The 20,780-nt window shown below is 45.0% G+C and overlaps 2 protein-coding genes across 5 annotated transcripts in view; one reads left to right on the forward strand and one right to left on the reverse strand.

The window, feature by feature from the left end:
- The window catches only part of PLCXD1 (phosphatidylinositol specific phospholipase C X domain containing 1), a 138,850-nt gene extending 137,779 nt beyond the window's left edge, over positions 1–1,071 (forward strand). For 2 of the 3 annotated variants that reach the window (XM_069204304.1, XM_069204303.1), the window contains one exon: positions 47–1,071. In XM_069204304.1, the coding sequence (XP_069060405.1) occupies positions 47–309 (263 nt within the window). In that variant the 3' untranslated portion in view covers positions 310–1,071. The remainder of the gene's footprint in view (positions 1–46) is intronic. The other variant, XM_069204305.1, reaches the window with a different exon arrangement.
- Positions 1,072–12,778: 11,707 nt separating this feature from the next.
- Positions 12,779–20,780, reverse strand: part of GTPBP6 (GTP binding protein 6 (putative)) — a 105,531-nt gene continuing 97,529 nt past the window's right edge. For both annotated transcript variants that reach the window (XM_069204306.1, XM_069204307.1), the window contains exon 10: positions 12,779–13,262. In XM_069204306.1, coding sequence (XP_069060407.1) covers positions 13,136–13,262 — 127 coding nt within the window. In that variant the 3' untranslated portion in view covers positions 12,779–13,135. The remainder of the gene's footprint in view (positions 13,263–20,780) is intronic.

Raw genomic sequence — 20,780 nt, forward strand, 5'->3', positions numbered from 1 at the left:
TGTTGAAATTGAAATAAGTCTCTCTTCTATTTTGTTCTATAAACAGGTGGGTTTTTTGTTGCGGGTATCAACCTCACTGAAAATCTGTGGTACATACTGAAGCACCCTTTCGGATCCCTGAAGAAGTTGACGAGATCCAAATTACCATGCCTCAGAGACTGGGTTCGGAATCAGTGTCCAGGGAGCCAAAAAGACGCCATCAACATTATCGCTGGAGATTTTGTAGAGATGGATTGTTTTGTCACTGACGTCATAGAACTCAACCAAAAATGTTTGATTCAGAATTGGCAGCAATACCTAGTAGAATAATGGATTATTGTTTTGTTACTAAAGACTATTGTCATACTTAGTTCTTTGATTAGCTTGCTGGACAAACGGATATTGCAGCGAGACAAGCTGGTGTGTTGATTTTACCACTTGGATTTGGATACCTAATCTAAAACAGTTAAACCATTCCATGGAAAACCTGGAAACCGTGGCATGGGTTTCGATATCTGGGTATCTGAATCAACAACGAAAAGATAAAGGTACATGTATTTCAGAGCAACACCCGTTTACTGTTCAGTGCAATACTGATAACATTCTTTATCTGGCAGCCTTACGGATTCCCAGTTCTTTAACTACTCCTTACAAGAAAGTGCCAAATGTTTACACTCTGATGTACCATTTTTGTGATTTTTAATCTCTATCTCTTCTCTCACCTTGTCTCCAATGCATAAAGGAGCACTGTTTATTTTGCCAACATTCCTAACATGGTTATAAAACGCAGTAGGGGAGAGACCCATGAAGAATTCAGAATTAAACTGTTCTATTTTTCTGCCATTTAGACGAGACAATGCACTGCTCATAATGTTAGACACAGGGATGAAATACAAATGTAACATTCAAGTTTTGGGAGATATCCGTCCAAATTGTTAATGACGGTTAAAAGATGATGAACTGAAACATACATGCTCAAATATGTTTTTGGAGTGAAGGCGATTTGGGAGTTTATATAGTGCTAAGAGCACTTTAGAGCCATTTCAGTCCTTTCTACTGCTAAAAAATCGTATTAAAAAATTTACAACCTAATGAGAGAGTGGTTTGGTGAAAAAAAGTGACATACAAGTGGCAGCAAAACATAGATCGCAATCCTACTGCAACCTCAACACATTACAGCTATCGCTGCAGCCAGCTAAGCATTCGGAACCTCTAGTAGATTTGTTTGTGCTTGCTCTGTTCAACATCTAGCAAGCTGCCCCTGGTATAATCATGCCTCAGTGGTGTTCGTATGACTTTGGAAAAATTGAATTGTTGAGATTTGTCTTTACTGTTACACATGCGGTTGTGTAGTACCTGCGAAGTTGGAACTGTTGCCCTCCGTGTTCACATCACAAATACCTTACGAGAGGTTACAAAATAATGAGCACTGTTGAGCTTTTCTACACAACCATGAAATTCTATTGAAGAGAGGGAGATGGGCTGAAGGAGCCTTTGCCCAAATATCCAGTCATTGCCTTCTGAGGCACCTTCGGTGGGTCAAAAACTGTCAATGTCTTCTGACCCCACCTGCAACAAATGCCCTCTGAACCTACTGTTACCTCTTTCTTATATTTCGTGCGTTGATTATTTTGTAGAAGCTTTAGTGCCAGAGCTCAAACCTTTTTTTTTGGAGACGGATACCTTCTCACATGGCGTCACAACCAATATAGTTGTGGAGTGCATTGTTAAGAGATGCTTTACAGTTACGAAATCCTACTCTTGTATCTCTTCGTAATCATGGGAAGTGTGCATAGAGGTACAAAAGGGAGACAGACCACCTTTGTGCAGCAGACCAGCGTGGAAATTGCCCTTTTATCAGTTGCAAATGTTTTTTTCTCCCTCATACAGCTGTGTGGTATGTTTTGGATAGTAGCTTAAAATGTGCATCTGAAGAGGTGAAATTCTAAATTAAAATATACACTGAAATTAAGACATTAGCCACCAACATCAATTGTCAACATCTATTTCATATTGTGTCCCTAGTAGTTCTTAGAGGGCGGAGGCTGGCTTATCCTGTGTTCACGTATCTTTGGTTTACATGGCTTCGTATTAGGGGAGATACTTCAACTAATACTATTACAACAATGTTGACCAATGAGTGTGTGATTCTCTTGCGCCTGCTCCAGAATTGGAGAAGCAGAGCACCCAACTGACAAAGGGAAGTGCAAGCTAACTGAAGTCACACAAGAGCAGACAAAAAAGCTCACAAGTGAGTGCAAGGATATTGTGCACTATGAGATATGGAAAATGTTACTTACCCTATAAGCATCTGTTTGTGGCATGTAGTGCTGTAGATTTGCGGGCTCTGCATACTCCTACCATCGAGTGTTGGGCTTGGATGTGCACAACTAGTTTTTCTTTGAAGAAGTCTTTTGAGTCATGAAGCAGTGACTCCTATGACTGGTAATGCGCATGGGCATTGACTCCATAGTTAGATTGTTTTCCCACACAGTGGGTGAGGGTAGAAATGGGGCATGAAAACACACAGTGATTACCATGCAGAGAGAAAAGAAGGTATAAAAGAATGTAAAGAAAAGAGATATCTGCAACATTTGAAGGCTTACCGGAGGAGATTGGGTTCATGTGAATGTACAGCACTACATGCCACAACCAGATGCTTACAGGGTAACATTTTCTGTTCGTGGCATGTGTAGCTGTATATACACATGCTCTGTATTAAATGTAAACAGCAGTCCTCTATACTCCAAAGCAGTGGCTCTCCAGAGGATGTTGCGGGTGATTGAAAAAGTGTACATAGTACAGCCTAGGTCACTTGAGCCTGCTGTTGTCCTAGGACATCCACCCAGTACTATTTAGTGAATGTGTGGTGTGGACCAGGAAGCTGTCTTACAGATATAAGCTACTGCGATGTTACCCAGAAACATCATGGAGGCTGCTTTTTTATGTGTAGAATGTGGCCTTGACATAACAGGTTTGACTGCACTTGACTAGCCAGCGAGCTACCCCTGCTTTTAAAATGCCACTGCCTTTGTGTGATTTAGAGTAGGCATCTAATAACTGTTGCATTTTACAAAATGATTATGTCCCTTCAATATATTACCAGAGGGCCCTTTTTACATCTAGCGTGTGAAGTGGTCTTTCTGCTACTGAGTGAGTGCTGGAAGAATACTGGGAGTTGAAGTGGAAAGGAGAGATCACCTTGGGTAGTAACTTTGGTTTAGTTCTAAGGATTACCCTGTCAGAGGTAACTAAACTCTAGAACCCCACGAGACAAATTGCCAGGTTGAGCTGGGGTTGAGGATGCCTGAGTGTGCCCTGGTTTTGAGTAAGAAGGTCTGGCCTGTTGGGTAGCTTCTCATGAGCGACTACAAACTAGAGGGTTGTGAACCATAGCCATCTACCCCACAAGGGTTAAGGATGTCTGCCAAAGCTTCTGAATCAGGTATGGGAGGAGCAAATACACCTGACCACTTCATCCACAGTACATTTCCCATGGACTGTGGAAACTTGAAGGTGAAGCTTGGCCATTTGGTGTTTTTGGTGGATGCAAAAAGATCTATCTTGGTGGATACCCCCAATGTCAAAAATAGGGGAGCAGGAATTTGGAGCTGAGTTTCCAATAGTGGAATTATTGCTGTATCCTGCTGAGCCAGTCTGCGAAGTCATTGTTCACTCCCAGAAGGTACTTCAGTATCTGGTATAATTTGTGGTGGATTGACCAGCGCCAAATATTGTGTGCTAACCAAAGAAGTTGGGAGGAGCACATGCCCCTGTTTTTACCTTCAGAAACAATTGCACTGTCAGCAACTCCAGATAGTTTATGTGGAAGGTGTGTTCACAAACCCTGAACAGTGATGTCCTGTAGATGTCCCTGCCCTGCCTATAAAAGGTGTTCCTGATGATCGTCACTTGGGACTGGGTTTAGAAAAGCCTGCCCTGCAACAGATTGTTGCTGTTCCAGTGCTGCAGTGAGCCATGAGTGCTAGCCCAAATCAACACTAGATCTTCCCATAGACGATTCCCTTGTGACCACTGTGATGGTAGGCATTCTTGGAGTGGATGCACGTGTAAACGGGCATGAGGAACGATGACGAAACATGAGGCCATCATGCCAAGGAGGTCCATCACTGTTCTCACTGCTAGCTGATCATTTGGCTGAAAAAGAAGCAGCAGTCTCTTAAAGGCTTGGACTTGTGGAGGACTAGGAAAAGTTTTCCTAGTGACTGAGTTCAGTATTGTCCTTCTGAAGGGTGAATTTGTAAGGGTTGGAGGTGTAGTTTGCACACATTGATGGTGAAACCCAGATCATGGAGGAGATCTAAAGTTATATGCATGTCAGTCAGACACTGCTGTTTGCTTGCATTCTATCAGCCAGTCTTCAAGGACTGCAAGATGTGGATGCCGCACATCTGAAGATGTGCAGCTACAGCTGCAAGGTATTTGGTGAAAACTCTTGGGGCTGTGGTTATAACGATCGGCAAAACTTTGAATTGTAAGTGCTGTCCACTTACCGTGAATCTGAGGTAGCAGTGATGTGAAAGATGGACTGGAATGTGGAAATAGGCATCCTTCAAGTTGAGGGTGGTCATGAAGTCGCCTTGCCGCAATAGTGATATGAGACCCTGGAGCGTGACCATGTGGAAATGTTCACATAGGATGTACTTGTCGAGGGGGTCAGATGTCAATTGTGGGCCTCAGGGACCTGTTTTTCTTGGGGATTAGAAAGTATAGGGAGTACACCTCTTTGCTGTGTTGTTGCACTAGCTCTATTGCTCCCTTGAGCACTGTGTCTACCTCCTCCTGGAGGAGCCTGTGGTGTTGTGGTCAAAGGAAGTGTTTAGAGGGCGGGGTCTATGGTGGGTCAGTGAGCTCCATGCAGTAACCCCTCTCTTCAATCGACAGAACCCATTGGTATAGAGGGATGTTCCGCCATTGATTGACCCCTGCAGAAGTCCCTTGACAGGTGTTATGTGATTGAGGGGAGGGGAGAGGACCACCAATGAGGACCACCATACATTAGAGCTAGTCTCTAATTTAGGGTGGTTTAGAGGGTGAGGGCTTGTATTTTTTTTTGTCAAGCCTCGGGATGACAACTTTGGCCTTGAGTCGATATTTGAAGACCTCTTGCATATGCTTAAGAATTCCCTCAAGCATAGGCAACACTTGGGTGTCCCGCTGAGTGAGAGAGCGCTTTTCCACCAGGAAGTCTTCCTCTTCTGGAATGGTGTGTAGGTCCACCTTTTGGATTACTTTGTATTAAGAGGTGGTATCTTCAGGAGGGTAAGGTTTGACAGGGTAAAGGTCGGGTCATTGTCACCTAAATGGACAACCCCATAATCATCCCATGGGTCATCACGTGGTTCAGTGTCATAAGGAAGATCTAAAAGCTCTGCTACCCATAATTGGTAGACTCTCCCAGAAAAGGAGGCAGGCCCAGGTGGTGGTGATGGTGGAGGAGGAGGACAAGGAGGAAGAGGTGTAAGAGCAGGCCTTGGGGGCAGTCGACTGGTCTCCCGGTCTTGATGCTTTGTGAGCTTTTGAGGGAGAGGAGATTCTAATGCTATTTGTTCCTCAAAAGTCAACGTCCTCTTATGAGAATGAGTCTCCTACACTTGTGATGGAGGCTTTGCAGTGATTTTCCCCTTCGAGGGAATGAATAAACAGTCTATGCTGTCAAGAGTCCAGCTACTCCTGAAGGCATTGAAGAATTGGCAGCTCCTGAGCCTCTGAGGCCCATATTTATACTTTTTAGCACAGCATTTGAGTTATTTCTTTGACGCTAAAGCGGCGCAAAGTTAAAATAATACAATTGTGGGGGGTGGCAGCCAGGCAGTGCAAGCCCAGAAGCCTTTGTCCCCAATTGTGGGCTTGACACCTGGCCCCTGCAGGGCAGTGCATCACTTGGTGTGAACTAGAGTTGACAGTAGTCATCTTCTCACGCTGGCCTGCTTAGTCTTCAAGCCTTGGACCTCCAAGGGAGAATCAGGTTCTGGGCTGAAGGACGTGATCTGTTCAACCTCTCCTTCTTCTTTGACATCTTCCCCGAAGATTTCAAGTGTATTGTCTCTGTTTTGTTCCATGGTAATTTGAGTGAGTCGACGACAAAGGTTCTGGATGGTCTTTTTGGAGCTGAAGGAGAGCAAGCAGAACAGGAGGCCTTGTTATGCTCCGGGGACAGGCAGAGGTTGCCGTCTGTGTTTGATCAGCCCATGAGTTTGTGAATGGTACTGCAGAAAGTAGTGAAAGATTTTCATTTCTGTACTGGCATTCTCGAGCACGAAACTTGAAGAAAGAGGCCTGACAGGGCGCTGACAAACCCGAATACAAGGATTCAATGGAGGGACCACAACTGAATGGAAAGAAAAAAACTTGGTGCACCGAAGGATTGTTCGAAGACTACCGGTAACGGAGATCTCAAGAGGCCCGGATGAACAGGACCACGCAGCATCAACTCATGGGCCTGGCGAATCACGTCCGACCCCTGACAGCAGAAGAAAACAATCAACTATGGAGTCGATGCCCATTACCATTCATAGGAAATGTCACTGTACTGCGTGACTCAAAGACTTTTTAAAAAACAAGAGTTTACGTCTGAGCCCAATACTAGATAGCAGGGTTATGCCAAGCATGTGTATCTACAGCTACGAATGTCATGAACCTATATATTTTTTACTACCTTGCACACGGAGGGAGGTATCACTCACTAGTAGCCATGGCCTCTGACCTCTTGAAAGCAATGACATAGCCAGAAACATGTTGATGTATGACATTGAGGGTACCTAACAAAGCATTATTGTATGTTTTTATTTGCATTGTGATAGGTAGATATGAGTAAAGTTTAATAGTTCCTTAATCTTACACTGATGTAGTTCAGGCCCTGTGGTCACACCTGGGAATTTACAATAGATTTGTAGATAGTGATACTGTGCAAGCAACCTAAGCACAAGATTACTTAAGATGTACAAAACCTCTGAGAACACACAAAACACACTCATAATCACTCAACCTCTCACATTTTCAACACAGAACGTGGACCACTTTCAGGAGCAGAACTCGTGCTGAAGCATGCCAAATGGTGAGGACTAAATTGCCTTTTCTGAGACATTTAGAGGGTAAATCCACAAGGCATAGATTTACACATAAGGGCACATAAAGGATCCAGTACTACAAAATTTCTCTGCTCAACAGTTACATTATTTATGTCAGTACTACTAGTGAGGACCAAGAGATAAATTGTGGGTGAGCAGTAGATATTGGCTTATTGGCCCAGATTGTTCTGTAAGCTGGATGCTATCTTGCTATCTTGACAGCAGGTACAATCAAATGATGTCTTGTCGAAAGCTGCATAGATGTACTTTTGTATGCTACTTTTTGTGGCATTAATTTCATGCCACCTCAGGCAGGAACCAGCCATATGCAAATCATCCTTTGTCCTAATCCAGCAGGAACAGATAATCTTGAATTACCAGGCAAGGTGCCCTCTGCACGAGAATGCAAGGAACCCACAGATCATGTTCTGCCTATTATGGGCTCAACAGTAGGATGCAGCTTGGTTCCATCAGCAAAGCGAGCTATGGATCCACCTCTGGCAGACAAATCACATGGAGGGAAACAAAATAAAAAGTGATGGTGGAATGCTTGAATTAATTTCAGCCACTGGTAATTACTCTGGTTCACATTCTAGTCCGTTTGGGTTTTTTTTGGCCCACAAGTCTACCTCAGACAAACCAGCCATGTGCAAATCACACTAAGTCCCGCTCCAAGAGGAACAGTCCTTCCTGAATTGTCAAGCCAGGACCACGTTAAACTGGAACACAAACAACCCCAGGCATCAGTAGGGTACAGGTTGGTTTCAGTGGCATAGTAAGCATTTCTTTCATCACCTTTTGTGTGTTTGATGCAAAGTCCTAAGTGGCTACAGGTATGCTCAAAAGCTATACTTCACTGAGGAGGCCAAATACAGACTGGGGTGGCTTGTGTTCCTTTCTGCAGGGACACTCGTCTCGCAGTTCGGGATGGACTGTTGACAAAAGAAGAAAGGCCAGTCTTCTTTGTATAAGGCGGGCCTTTTTCTGTTGTGGACAAAGTAGGTGAAAAAACGATGGGCTGAAATGCTACCCACAGAGATTGCAAGCATTCCTCCCATCATCTTTCCTGTGTTTACAGTTATTTGTACACCACTTGCACGTAGTTGATTTGCACCATCATGGAAGGCTGGTGAGTGGTACTTACAGCCACTCAACCCAACAGAGCTTAATTTGTAAAAAAAAAAATAATAAGTGCTGGGGCTCATCAGTTTTACTCAGAAGCCACAGCTGCTGCTATTGAATGTTGGAGTGCTGAATATTAAGGATGTATTTGCTCGAGTCCACTCTTTGCCTCTTTAATCTGCCACCAGACACTTCCTGTCTCTTTATCTCACTCTTGCAAGTTCTTTTCATTCCTGCCTTCTCCCTTTGTCACATTTTTTTCGTATTTCTGTTCCTCCTTCTTTCCCCCTTTTGTGTGTTCTTTCTCTCTTTCACTGGGTCAAAGAGTGATGATGAAAATATGTGCTGATCCTCAAAAAGAAGTGGTAGTGAGCCCCAACTACAACCACTGGCTCAAATTAAGCACTGGGTGAGGTATTTATTTTGCTACAAATGTCTTGGATGGACTTCAGAGCATGTATGGCTTGCAGAAACAGAGCAGATCCCAGAAGAGCAGATTAAATCTTTGCACTTTAGGATGAAGATTAAAAAAAAAGTGTACTGTTAAGTAGGTAAATAATTCCTATTTGAGCAACCAATTGTCAAGGTGTTATAAAAAGTAATGGTTATTATTATAACAACTAAGCCTGACTGAACAGGTAAAATGAAACTTCTCAGTGAGAAAAGTTGGTGAGAACTTTCAGGCCTGCTAAACAAAGGTAGCCTATTTCCTGCATTGTCATATCATACTGACAGGATAAATGGATCACATAATTGGTAGGTGACTGTAGAAAAGTCGAGTATCATGTAGTGAGTCTGGGTAAGTCTCACTATGCTGTACTCTCACAATACCCCAAACTGTAATCCCTTTGGATTCACACAAAAAAAAACTCTACAGCCCAGTTGTGGTACTGTGGAAAAGAGCAGTCTGGCTTTACTAGAGGACCAGAGTACCAACATGGACGATAATTGACAACTCTAAAGAAATCAGATACCAATTTACAAAAATAGAGCAGATGTTTATGTTAATTTGGACACCAAAACGAAAAATCAATCAGATGCATATAACCAGAGTGATGGATTTTAAAGTGAAAAATAAAATAAATCAGCACTTTACAAGCGGTCAAACTTTACCATTGCGATCAATGGGAAAAGTCACTAGTAGCACTCAGTCACATGCAGGGTGAGTTCAGGGGAACCCACTGGAAGTTAGGGTGATGTGGGTCACAGTACCAAGCTTTGACAGTCGGACCAATTTTACCTGGCACGTGGGGCCCGGGTGCAGAGGAGTCCTGGTTGTCCTTATGATGAACGCAGGAGCTGCTGGTGCTGAAAAATCACACTAATGACACTCTGGCCCTCATTACAAGTTTGGCGGGCGGTGGATGCTGCCCACCAAATTCCTACCGCCAGTGCTGCCACAGCACCGCCAGCCCTATTACGAGTTCACCACAGGGCCGGCGGGCGGAAACAGGATTTCCACTCGCCGGCCCTGCGGTGAACAGGGCCTTAACATTGACACGAGCTCGTAATCGAGCCTGCGGCAATGTAGCGTTGCGGCGGGTGCATGGGAGCCCCTGCACTGCCCATGCCAAGTGCATGGGCAATGCGGGGGCCCCCCGACACCCCCATTTCGCCAGCCTTTCCATGGCGGTCCAACCACCATGAAAAGGCTGGCAGATTGGGGAGTCGTAATCCCCAGGGCGGCTCATGCAGCGTCACCGTGGCGGATTACAACCGCCAAGACCACTGGGCTGTCGACTGGCGGCAACCTGGCGGTGTCGGCAGCTGGACTGTGGTGGCTCTGCCACTGTCGTAATAGGGCAGTCAGATTGCCCTGTCTAGGGCAGTCCAACCGCCATTGCGAGTGGGCGGTCTTGAGACCGCCACACTCGTAATGAGGTCCTCAGTCACTTGAAGGTCGAGTTCAGGAAAGCCCATTGTGGGCTAAGCTTGTGTGGGCCCTTGGACCAGGATTCACTAACCAGCTTGGGCGTCTCAGTTGCAGAAGTGTTCTTGGCCATCCTTGATGCTGATCGGGAGCTGTGGGTGCTGGCTTTATCACTGAGATTGTGCGGGTGAGAAAACTGAGGCAAAAAAGCAACAACTGAGACACTGAGGTGGATGGTTGAAATTGCAGGGGTGTTCTCTAGTGGTGCTCTTGTGGTGCAGCGTCAAACACCACCAACTGGCCACCACCTAACTTTGGCAGCGGCAAGCACAGCGCTTGGGTACTTCGATGTCCTGGAGTCCGGGGAATGCACCAGTCAATTTAACTTGCTCGAAGTCAGGACTACATTTCCCAGAAGCCACTAGACCATTTACTTTTGGGCGATCCCTCGACAGACCTGATGGCCAGTAGCTTCTTGCTTCTTGGTTCCAGGAGTGCAGTTTCTACCTGTAGGCTGCAGAGGACTAGTTACTCTAGCCTAGGGGAGTTCTGTTGATGCCTTTCATTTGCAGAGGCATCCTCCTTCCTTTTGGAACCGGTCTTTGGTCTGGGATGAGTTGTAGTCGTGCAGGGTGGCTGCCACAGGTGCAGGGTTTTGTGCCTTTTCTTGGTGGAGTCCTGGAGATGTTGACACGGGTCTCTTCTTTGTCATTGGTTGCAGTTCAAAGCAGATCCAAGGTTTTGTTGTCAGGGGTGCCCCTTAAATCTTAGATTTAGGGGCACTAAGGGTGTGGGGACAAGTGGCCAATGGGTTACTAGTCCCTACGGCTAATCCGCCCCTGAAGTGACAGAACCCTCTTTTTAGCCACCTTTAAAGATGGCAAAACCAGTCCTCTGCAGTACAGACCAAGTAACCACCCTAGAGCTGTGGCTAGCCTTCTGGGGGGTGTACTACCTCCTGACTACTTCATCTTCCCACCTGTCTAGATGCAAACGTATCTGGGGCAGGGGGTTGGCTTTGTCCTCCTCTGAAGGCGAGCCCACTTGCATCAGAGGCGGTGTGCCCTTGGAAGCTCGCCACCTTTCTGCCAAGAAGGGATGTGACAACTCCTGCCCAAGCAGACCTTTGGTTTTGACTCCTAGGAGTGTTCACTGCTCCTTGCAGGGGGTCAGAATCCTGGCTTGGTGGCAGCAGCTGCAGGCGGTCAGCTCGGGCAACCTATTATGTAACCACCTGTGTGCATGTCGCATTAAATCTGACTTCTGATTCAAGTCAGGTTTAAGTTGTTTGATGCCAAGCAATACATACTTCAGCTGGGCCATAATGGAGCTGGCATTCTCAAGGGTTCTCGGGTGCCAACGCATGTTATCCTATGGACCACTGATCACTTATAGTAGTCTTTAATTGAAAAGGCTACTTTGGGGACATATATGCTTGCACTTGTATGTCCACACTTTTAACATAATGCACCTTACCTCTGGGCTCAGCAGGCCTACCTTAGGGGTGACTGGCATATGTTAAAAGCAGTGCCTCAACCTTTCCCCACATGGTGGGGGCAATATTGAGTTCAATCAGTTTACACTGCTTCTGTTGTCTGCAATGGAAGGCCTGTTGACATCTGTTTACTTGAGTCACTTAGGGTGGCACAATCAGTGCTTCAGGCCCTGGTTACCCCTTTAATACCCATGTCCTGGGTACCACTGGTATATACTAGGGACGTATAAGTGGGTTACAGTCTTTGCCAATTGAGGATACCAATTCACAGATAGCCAATTTGGGGACAGATCACTGGGGTTTGGTTAGCAGGCTCCAGGCACTGTCAGAGTAAAGAATCAGCAGCTAGTAGTCGAAATGGGGCAAAACGTGTGTGTGGGGGGGTGGGGGTGATAACCTTCAAAGAGCCTGTTTTCCTATAGTGACTTAATTTGGTATGAGTCAACAAGGGTTTCATTTATTTAAATAAAATAGCCACAACAATATAAAATGCAAGCTACTTAAAAGGAAATGTAAGAATGAATCAGCAGCAAATGTGCTAAAAAAGTTGGAGTGATGTGTACTCTCAAGTTAAGGCATAAGATGGAAGGGTCACACTCAGTGCTTAGTTAGTAAAATAAATAAATACATAAAAAGTGCCAGGGCCCTTGTTAGGAAACCACTGCAGCTTATGCCACCCCTTGCAACTTCTATTCCCCACAGTGGCGTCAACAGATGTTTTATAAGTGGAAGGTAGTAATGCTTCATCAAGTAAAGATGATGAGTAAAATGTTTCACAGATATAAACCCATTTCATTGGGATTTCCTGCGATTTGCAGCTCTAGTCGTATGAAAAGTGTCCTGCAGTTTGTAAGCTGTAGAGAAGGAACTCCTTACATATACTGATAACTTAGCTCTGTATGCACGGACGTGCCCAAAAAAATACATATTTACTGCAGATTTCTTCAAAATATCAACATAGTAATAATCAGTTTCGAGGAATCGTAATTGGGAGAAAGAATGAATAGGTACACTGTGGCTGCACTGAAAGGGCCCCAGGGAGAGCCATGCATATATCTTTCAGTTCCAAAATCAGGTTTCAAGTCCTCGACTCACAATTTACCTGTCTTCAAATCTGAAACAAGGAACACGCAAGCAAAATTATAATCCATGTACCACACTGAGAATTTTCTAGATAGCAATTGATTATCCAAATATTAAAGACAATGAAGGCAGTAGGACTGCAATATAAAAAAATACTTTATAACGCTTGAAAAAGAGATTAAATAAATTGTAAACATTCATACCGGGTGAGTGGCTTATTTACATATGCATGTACATCTATAACTTGCGTCTTTACAATCATTCATGTACACTTGGGCCACGTATTCCCATTGCAGAGAAATGTTTCCATTGATTTTGGGCTGTTACAATTCTATCCCGTGATTTGTCTGCAATAGATTAGGGCAATTCAACAAAGGACTATTGAACAGTTAATTGTTTTAACATCTGGATGTCCTGGAGCTTTGCATGGTACAGGAATCTCCTGCAGACTGTTTTCCGAAGGTGGATCATGTTAATTTTCATACTGAGTCGCCATCACCATTGCCTAAATAGTTTTCGGTACTTTCCATAGGCTGCATCACTTATGATCACTTTTACATTGGCAGTGTTGTCCTCTGGCAAAACAGCAACATCTTGCACGGTTGCCTCTTTGTGCAGCCAACTGTAAGGAAAGACAAATATTATCTCATTGCCTTTTCAGTTTGGAAAGTAAGTGTCCTTCACAGAATTCATGACTTACAATGTGAAAGAAGAAATGACACTATTTTTCATTGTGGATAGCTTTGAACACTATCGCAATCATTCTACATTACATTATCCTTGCCCCAAACCTTGCGATGTGTGGAGTCCAGCCTCCAAAACAGAGGGCCATATTTATCAAAGTGTTGTGTTGCCTCTGCGCCACGCAATGTAACACAACATTAAAGGCAGGTTTACCAGGCCTTGCAAGGCCACCCTGAGTGGCCCTGCGGTGCTTGGTAAATCGGGAGTAATGCAAGGCAGTGCAAGACGCTGCCTTGCGTTACGCTGCCCCAGGGAGGTGTTCCGTGGGTGGAGTATGGGTGTCCCACACATCCACCCACGGATTTTCGTGCATTCCCAGATTTACCATAAGTGGTAGACTAGGGAAAGCGTAGAAACACTACACCTTTCCAAGGGAGACGTAACGAGGAGAAGAAATTTGTTACCCAGTAAGAATCTGTTTGTGGCATGTAGTGCTGTAGATTCACATGCTCTGCATACTTCTGCCATCAAGTGCTAGGTCCAGAGTTGTGCAAGTTGTTTTTCTTCAAAGAAGTCTTTCGAGTCATGAGGCGAAGTGACTCCTCCTCTTGGTGATAATGCGCATAAGCATCAACTCCGTTGTTAGATTGTTTTCCCACAGGTGGGAAGGAAGAAGTGTAAAGTATGCGTAAGTAATGTGATGACCATACTAAGGCCCTGATTTATACTATTTTGCGCTGCATTAGTGTCATTTTTTTATGCAAAAGTAGCACAAACTTACAAAATACGATTGTATTTTGTAAGTTTGTGCTGCTTTTGCATAACAAATGACACTAATGCGGCGCAAAATAGTATAAATCAGGGCCTAATGTATAAAAAGTAAGTGTAAAGAAAAACTGCAATGGCCACATGTGTCTGGAGGGGGCAGCATGTGAATCTACAGCACTACATGCCACAAACAGAAGTCTACTAGGTAAGTAACATTCTGTTTGATGGCTTGTGCGGCTGTAGATTCATATGCTCTGCATAGACTGTTAAGCAGTTCCCCTCAGAAGCTGTGGCTTACCTGTGGGTATTACAGTTGTATGGAAAAGTGTACTGCAACTGCCTGACCTACTTTGGCTTGCTGACGTGCTAATACAGCTACACAATGATATGTGTTGAAAGTGTGTGGTGTAAACCATGTATCTGCTTTACATATGTCAGCTATGGGAATATTTGTTAAAAAGGCCATGGGTGCCCCCTTCTTGAGAGTAGAGTGTGCTCTGGGAGGAACAGGTAAAAGTCTTTTGGCCCGAGCGTAGCAAGTTTGAATGCATTTTACTATCCATCTGGCTATGCCTGATTGGATATAGGGTTGCCTTTGTGTGGTGGTGAAAAGGCAACAAAAAGTTGTTTAGACTTTCTAAAGGTTTTAGTTCTATTAATGACAAACATAAGTGCTCTTTTAACACCTAATGTATGAAGAGCTCTTACCACAACAGAATCTGGTTGAGGGGAAAAAACTGGCAATTCAACGGATTGGTTCAAATGAAATTGAGATACAACCTTAGGTAGAAATTTAGGGTTGGTACAAAGAACCACCTTATATCTATGTACTTGGAAGAAAGCATCTTCTAAGGTTAAAGCCTAGAGCTCACTAACGCACCTAAGTGAAGTGATGGCGACTAAGAATGCCACTTTCCGAGATAGAAATTGAAAATGGCATGAGATTAAAGGTTCAAATGGGGGACCCCTGAGTCTTGAAAGTACTACATTAAGATCCAAAGAAGGTACAGGAGGAATCCTTGACGGAATAAGTCTTTGAGCCCATCCATGAAGGCTTTGATGATTGGAATTATGAAAAGAGCTATTTTGTAGGTAAGCAGCTATTGCAGCAAGATGCAACCATATGGAAGTGTACGCTAAGTTTATCTTTTGTAAGTGAAGTAGATAGCAGCACTGTGGCTTTGGGGTCAATTTGTTTTGAGTCCAATAGCAAACAAAACATTTCCATTTTGCTGCATAACATGCTCTACCTCTGGTTTTATATGCTTCCTTAAAAATGTCCATACACTCTTGTTGCAGGTTAAGGAGACAAATTGCTAGGTTGAGAGTTTTGGGATCTGGGTATCTGATTTTTCCTTGATTCTGGGTAAGAAGGTACAGCCTGTTGAGGAGATGCTCATGTAGAATTGGTGAAAGATCTAGTAGTGTTGTGACCCCGGGCTGACGCGCCCAAGTGGAAGCTACTAGGATCATTGTGAGAGATGTTTTGTCTGAGTTTCTGAACTAGAAATGGAGGATATGAGAGAGGTGGAAAAGTGTAGGCAAATATCCCTGACCAACTCATCCATAGTGTGTTGCTCTTGGATAGTGGGTGTGGGAACTTGGAGGCGAAGTTCGGGCATTTTGCATTTTCTGATGTGGCGAAAAGGTCTATTTATCGGAACCCCCACTTTTGGAAATATGGACTTTTGGGTGAAGTTTCCACTCATGGACTTGTTGGTCCATCCTGCTGAGCAGGTTTACAAAGGAGTTGTCTGCTCCCGGAAGGTATTCTGCTAACAGGTGATGTAGAGCCCTCTTCCACTTCCAGATGTTCTGCGACAGGAGAGAGAGTTTTGGAGACTGTGTTCCTCCTTGTTCATGTAGGTAATACATGACTGTCACATTGTTTATGCAGACTAAGACAACCTTGTGAATGAGGTGAGGAAGGAATGTTTTCTATGCTAGGTGAACAGCTTGAAGCTCTAGGTAGTTGATGTGGAGATTCTGATGTTTGGCATCCCAGAGACCCTTCACTGTTAAGTCTAGTAGGTGTACACCACACACCGTCTGTGATTCGTCCGTTGTGCGAGTGATGTGGGGAACAAAGTTGAGAAAAGGCCATCCTTTGAACATATTGTCAGTGTTCCACCGCTGCAGAGGACAGTGAGTATGGTGGTCTACCCACACTAGCTCCTCCAACTGACCCTGTGACTGAGACCACTGATGTGCTAGACATTCCTGTAATTAATGCATATGTAACCTTACATGGGGATCTATAGCAATGGAGGAAGCAATCATCCCTAGTAGACGCTAAACCATCCTCACTGTGAGTTGGTGGTGTGTCTTAAACTGGAGCAATGTTGCCTGAAAGTTTTGAATTTGTGCAGGTCTGGGGTGGCTAATCCTAACTGTGTGTTTATGATTGCTCCTAAATATGGTTGAACCTGTAGTGGTTGTGAGACTTGGGAAAGTTGATAGTAAACCCTAGGCTGCGTAGAAGATCTATTGTCATCTGAGTGTATTGTTGGCACTGATGATGAGTCCTGGCTTGATAAGTCAGGTGTCCAAGTAAGGGAACACATGACCATTTTGTCTGTGTAGACGAGCTGGGACCACTGCATTTGGTGAATACTCCGAATGGAAGTACCTTAAACTGGTAATCTTAAGTATTTGAGATGGACTGGAGGTATTGGTATTTGGAAGCAGGCGTCCTTTAGGTCTAGTGTTGCCATGAAGTCGCCTTGTGGAGGCAGTGGGATGACATCCTGTAAGGTGACCATGTGGATGTGCTCTAATAGGATGTATTTGTTTATAGGGCTGAGATCTAGAATTGGCCTTATTGACCCGTCCTTTTTGGGGATTAGGAAGTACAGAGAGTATACTCTTGAGCCCTGACGTTGAAGAGGTTCTGTGGCCCCTTTGTGAAGAAAGGCTTGGACGTCCTGTTTGAGTAGTGTCTGATGTTCCTGCTTTAGTCTGTGAGTGTGAGGTGGAATGTTGGACGGCGTGGTAATGAGTTCCAGACAATACCCATGTAGGATAATGTCTAATACCCACTTGTCTGTGGTGATGATATCCCAGGATGGGTGGATATATTGTAGTCTGCCCTCTACAGGTGTTGTGTAGTCAGGGGTGGGGGGGTAGGGCAGTCACTGTTTGGTGGAGGGTGTTGCTCCACAAGAGGAGGCACCCTTACCCTTATTTTTGCCTCTGAATGAGTTGCTATATTAGTCTTTGGTGTATGAACTTTGTGGCTGCTTCTGTTGTGAGGTGGATACCTCCGTAGAGGTGGAGTTATAGGTACCCCTGTAATTTGGGTGATGAAAAGTGCCCCTGGGAATAGTTGTCTGCAATGCTCCCAAAGCTTTGGCAGTGTCTGTATCATTTTTCATTTTTTCTAAGGTAGTATCTACCTGTGGACCAACGAGATGTTCTCTTTTCAACAGCATGTTAAGGAGAGAAGAGTGCCTGTTGGACCTCTTGTTTAAGGCCAGAAGACCTTATCCAAGCGTTTTGCCTCAGGAGCATGCTTAGGTTAATCCCTGAGCTGCAGTATCTGGTGCATCAAGGGTGCAGCGATTAGATGTGTTAATGATAGTCTGTTCTTCTGTTACAATGTGTTGACCCCTTTTCCTATGTTCATCTGTGAGATACTGGAGTAGCTCCTTCAGTTTTTCCGAGTGAGCTCTATCCGAGCATGCCAAGAGAGCCTGGATAATTGACAATGTGCCAATGGTTGGCAGCCTGAGCTGCAACCCTTTTCCCCCGCAGTGTCTATGCACTTACTTTCTTTCTCTGGGGATGGTGTATCCCGAGTAGCGTGGGAAATTGGCTCTATTGTGTGCTATAGTGGAGACTATGGAGGCTAGTGGCAGTTGGCCCTGAATGAAAATAGGGTCAGATGCTGCTGCTTCATATTTTTTTTAATCCACTCTAGGAGTGATGATCCTGGCGCTAACAAGGTCCTTAAAAGTGTCTTCAGTGTGTTTCATCATACTCTTTAATATGGGCAGATAGTGCGTGTCCCTATGTGTAGTAGCTAGGGTGTCAAAGAGGAAGTCTTGTTCAAGTGGTTTCCTGTGTAGTAGCTCTAAACTGTGGAATGCTGCAGCTCTCGCAGTGACCTCCTGGTAGGAGGTTGCGTCCTCAGACGGGGATGGGAGAGCTGGGTAAAGATTAGGATCATTTCCAATATTGGGATCTGTGTAATACATGTCCTATGGGTATGGGATCTCCCTGTGCTCCCCCTCCCCCCAACCCATCACTATCAGATTGTGGTGAGCCCTGAGGTGATATGTCCAGGAGATTGTGGGTAGGGATAATGGGTGAGGAGGGTGAGGGGCTTATGGAGGTGGTAGTGGAGGTGTGGAAGGATGTGGAAGAAAGACAGAGCAGGTTGCCTTGTCTGTGGTTTTCTTCTTTGGAGGAAGTGGTACATCCAGTGCCTCCTCAAATGTCAATTTCCTCTTTAGAGGTGGAGTAGAGGTGGGCGTAGCAGTAATGCGACCAGTTCCTATTTGGATTTGGATTGTTTTGCTGCCGAATGTCCAGCTTTTCCAAGATAGGTTCAATAGGAGATGTGGAAGCCAATAACTTTGGTGTTTCGGCTCAGAGGGTTTCGGAACCAAGGATTTCAGCTTTGATGTGTGAGGCTTTGTCAGCATCAAGGTGGAGCGAGGCAGCTGCCAGGGTGGCACCGAAAATCGAGTCAGTGCCGAGGACTGCTCTTGGTTCAAAGAGGTCGATACCGATGGCCTAGGTATGTTCTTTCAGAGTTGAGCCTGAGTGCGGGGCATCTGAAACAGTTTTCCAGATCCGACCATGGGTGGGAAGAAGTGGGTGTACCTGTGCTCTAAGATGGAACTGTTGATGCTGAAGATTTTTTAGTTGGCTTGGAGGGGAGGGGTTGCAGTACTCATCCACTGAGTGGATGGAACTTCCTGCATTTCTATATCTGCCTCGATGATGGAGCTGGACCTTTCATCGAGAGGGAAGGCCTCTTCTTCAATAATCACTTGCTCTTGGGCATGTTTCTCACAAAAGATGCCAGGAGTGTCATTTAAGACCCTGTGAGACATTTTGAGGTGAGGTGCCCTGCAGTCCCAGAGTGTCTTCTTCAACGTGAATGACTTACAGGTCTCACAGTCTGCTTTTATGTGCTCCGGGGAGACATACAAATTGCACGAGTGTTGATCTGTGTGCAGGTATTTCGCGTGGCAATGTGGGCAAAACTGAAAGCGCATGCTTTCCATGACCAGCAGCACATTTTTGGAGAGGCTGGAAGAACGTCAAAAGTAGGCCCGGAACCGCTCTGAGTCAAACAAGGTTGATCCAACTGAGTTTTCAAGGAGGCACCGTGATAATAAAGAGGGATCAAGAACAATACAGTTGAGGACTAATAAGAACCAATAGAATCGAACCGAAACACACACATCCAAACCTGACGGCACAGGGAAAACAATTAACAATAGAGTCAATCTCCATGCACTTTATCACTTGACCTCATGGCTCAAAAGACTTATTCGAAGAAAAACAACATTTCACAACTCCGGACACTAGATCGCAGGAGTATGCAGAGCATGTGTATCTGCAACCACATATGCCATTGACCATATCTTTATTTCTCCTCATTTTTTCCTCTTTCTACTGTGCAGCACACATAGAAAGAGGAAATAGCCTTGAAGGATTGTTTTTGAGGAGGAAGGTCTCCCTTACTGCACAAAAACAATAGTACCTGCAATGCAGGCACCTTTAAACCTTGATGCAAGAGTGCCTCTGCCAGCACTCCTGGTAGCCAAAAGTGCACCAGCGCAAGCAGCGACATGAATGTGCTATATAATGTGAAAATATAGCACATTTCTGCCCACTCCCTTTCACGCAGTGCAGCAAGGTGTCTTGCTGTGAAATATTGATAAATCTGCCCAGTGTGTTTACCACACCTTGAAAGCTCAAACAACCCACACACAGTGTTATTTTTTTTAGTATTCATTAAGGTGATACCACTATGCAAATCCCATTCACATTCCAAAACCTCCTGCTGTAAATTTTCTGTCAACTTGGGTGCAGGGTAAGTACCATGTAATTTGTAAAGCTTATCTGATAGAGACTTCTAGTTGCAGATTCCTTACCTTAGAATTTCCCCCCAGGTGACAGACTGGATCCGGAGATTCTTCTTCCAGCAATACCCTTGCGCGTCGGTAGGTGGTGTCAGTCGACTCCGCAGGTGCCGTGGTCACTGTGATGACGTCGGGAGTAGTATATAGACGCCGCCCTAGTGCAGTGACGTCAGTTCTTTTCTTTCCGTGCCATGCGCTGATCTGGAGAGAGCTACCCTACACTATTTTTTGGCTGAATTCGACCGTTTTGTCGAGCTTTTTTGGTACGACTTTGGTGCGTCGAGAATGTCCCCGAAGACCGGGTTCAAGCTTTATGAGGACTGCCATCGGACGATGTCGGTGACGAATCTTCACTGCATGTGCCTGTGGTGCCTCAAGCGCGACCACGAAACCGAAGTCGTTTTCAGAGTGTTGGGCCATGCACCCGAAGGCTTTGAGGTAGCGGTCCCTAAAGCTAATGGCGGCCCGGCACTCGACTCCACTTAGGTCCCGGTCTCGCTCGAGAGGAAGGTCTCGAGATCGGTCGTGGAGTCATCACCACTCGTCTTCTTCGAAGTCCTCGGGTCAAGGTAAGAAGTCGAAGAAGTCCC

This window comes from Pleurodeles waltl, chromosome 8 (assembly GCF_031143425.1).
Source record: "Pleurodeles waltl isolate 20211129_DDA chromosome 8, aPleWal1.hap1.20221129, whole genome shotgun sequence".
Taxonomy (NCBI): Eukaryota; Metazoa; Chordata; class Amphibia; order Caudata; family Salamandridae; genus Pleurodeles; species Pleurodeles waltl.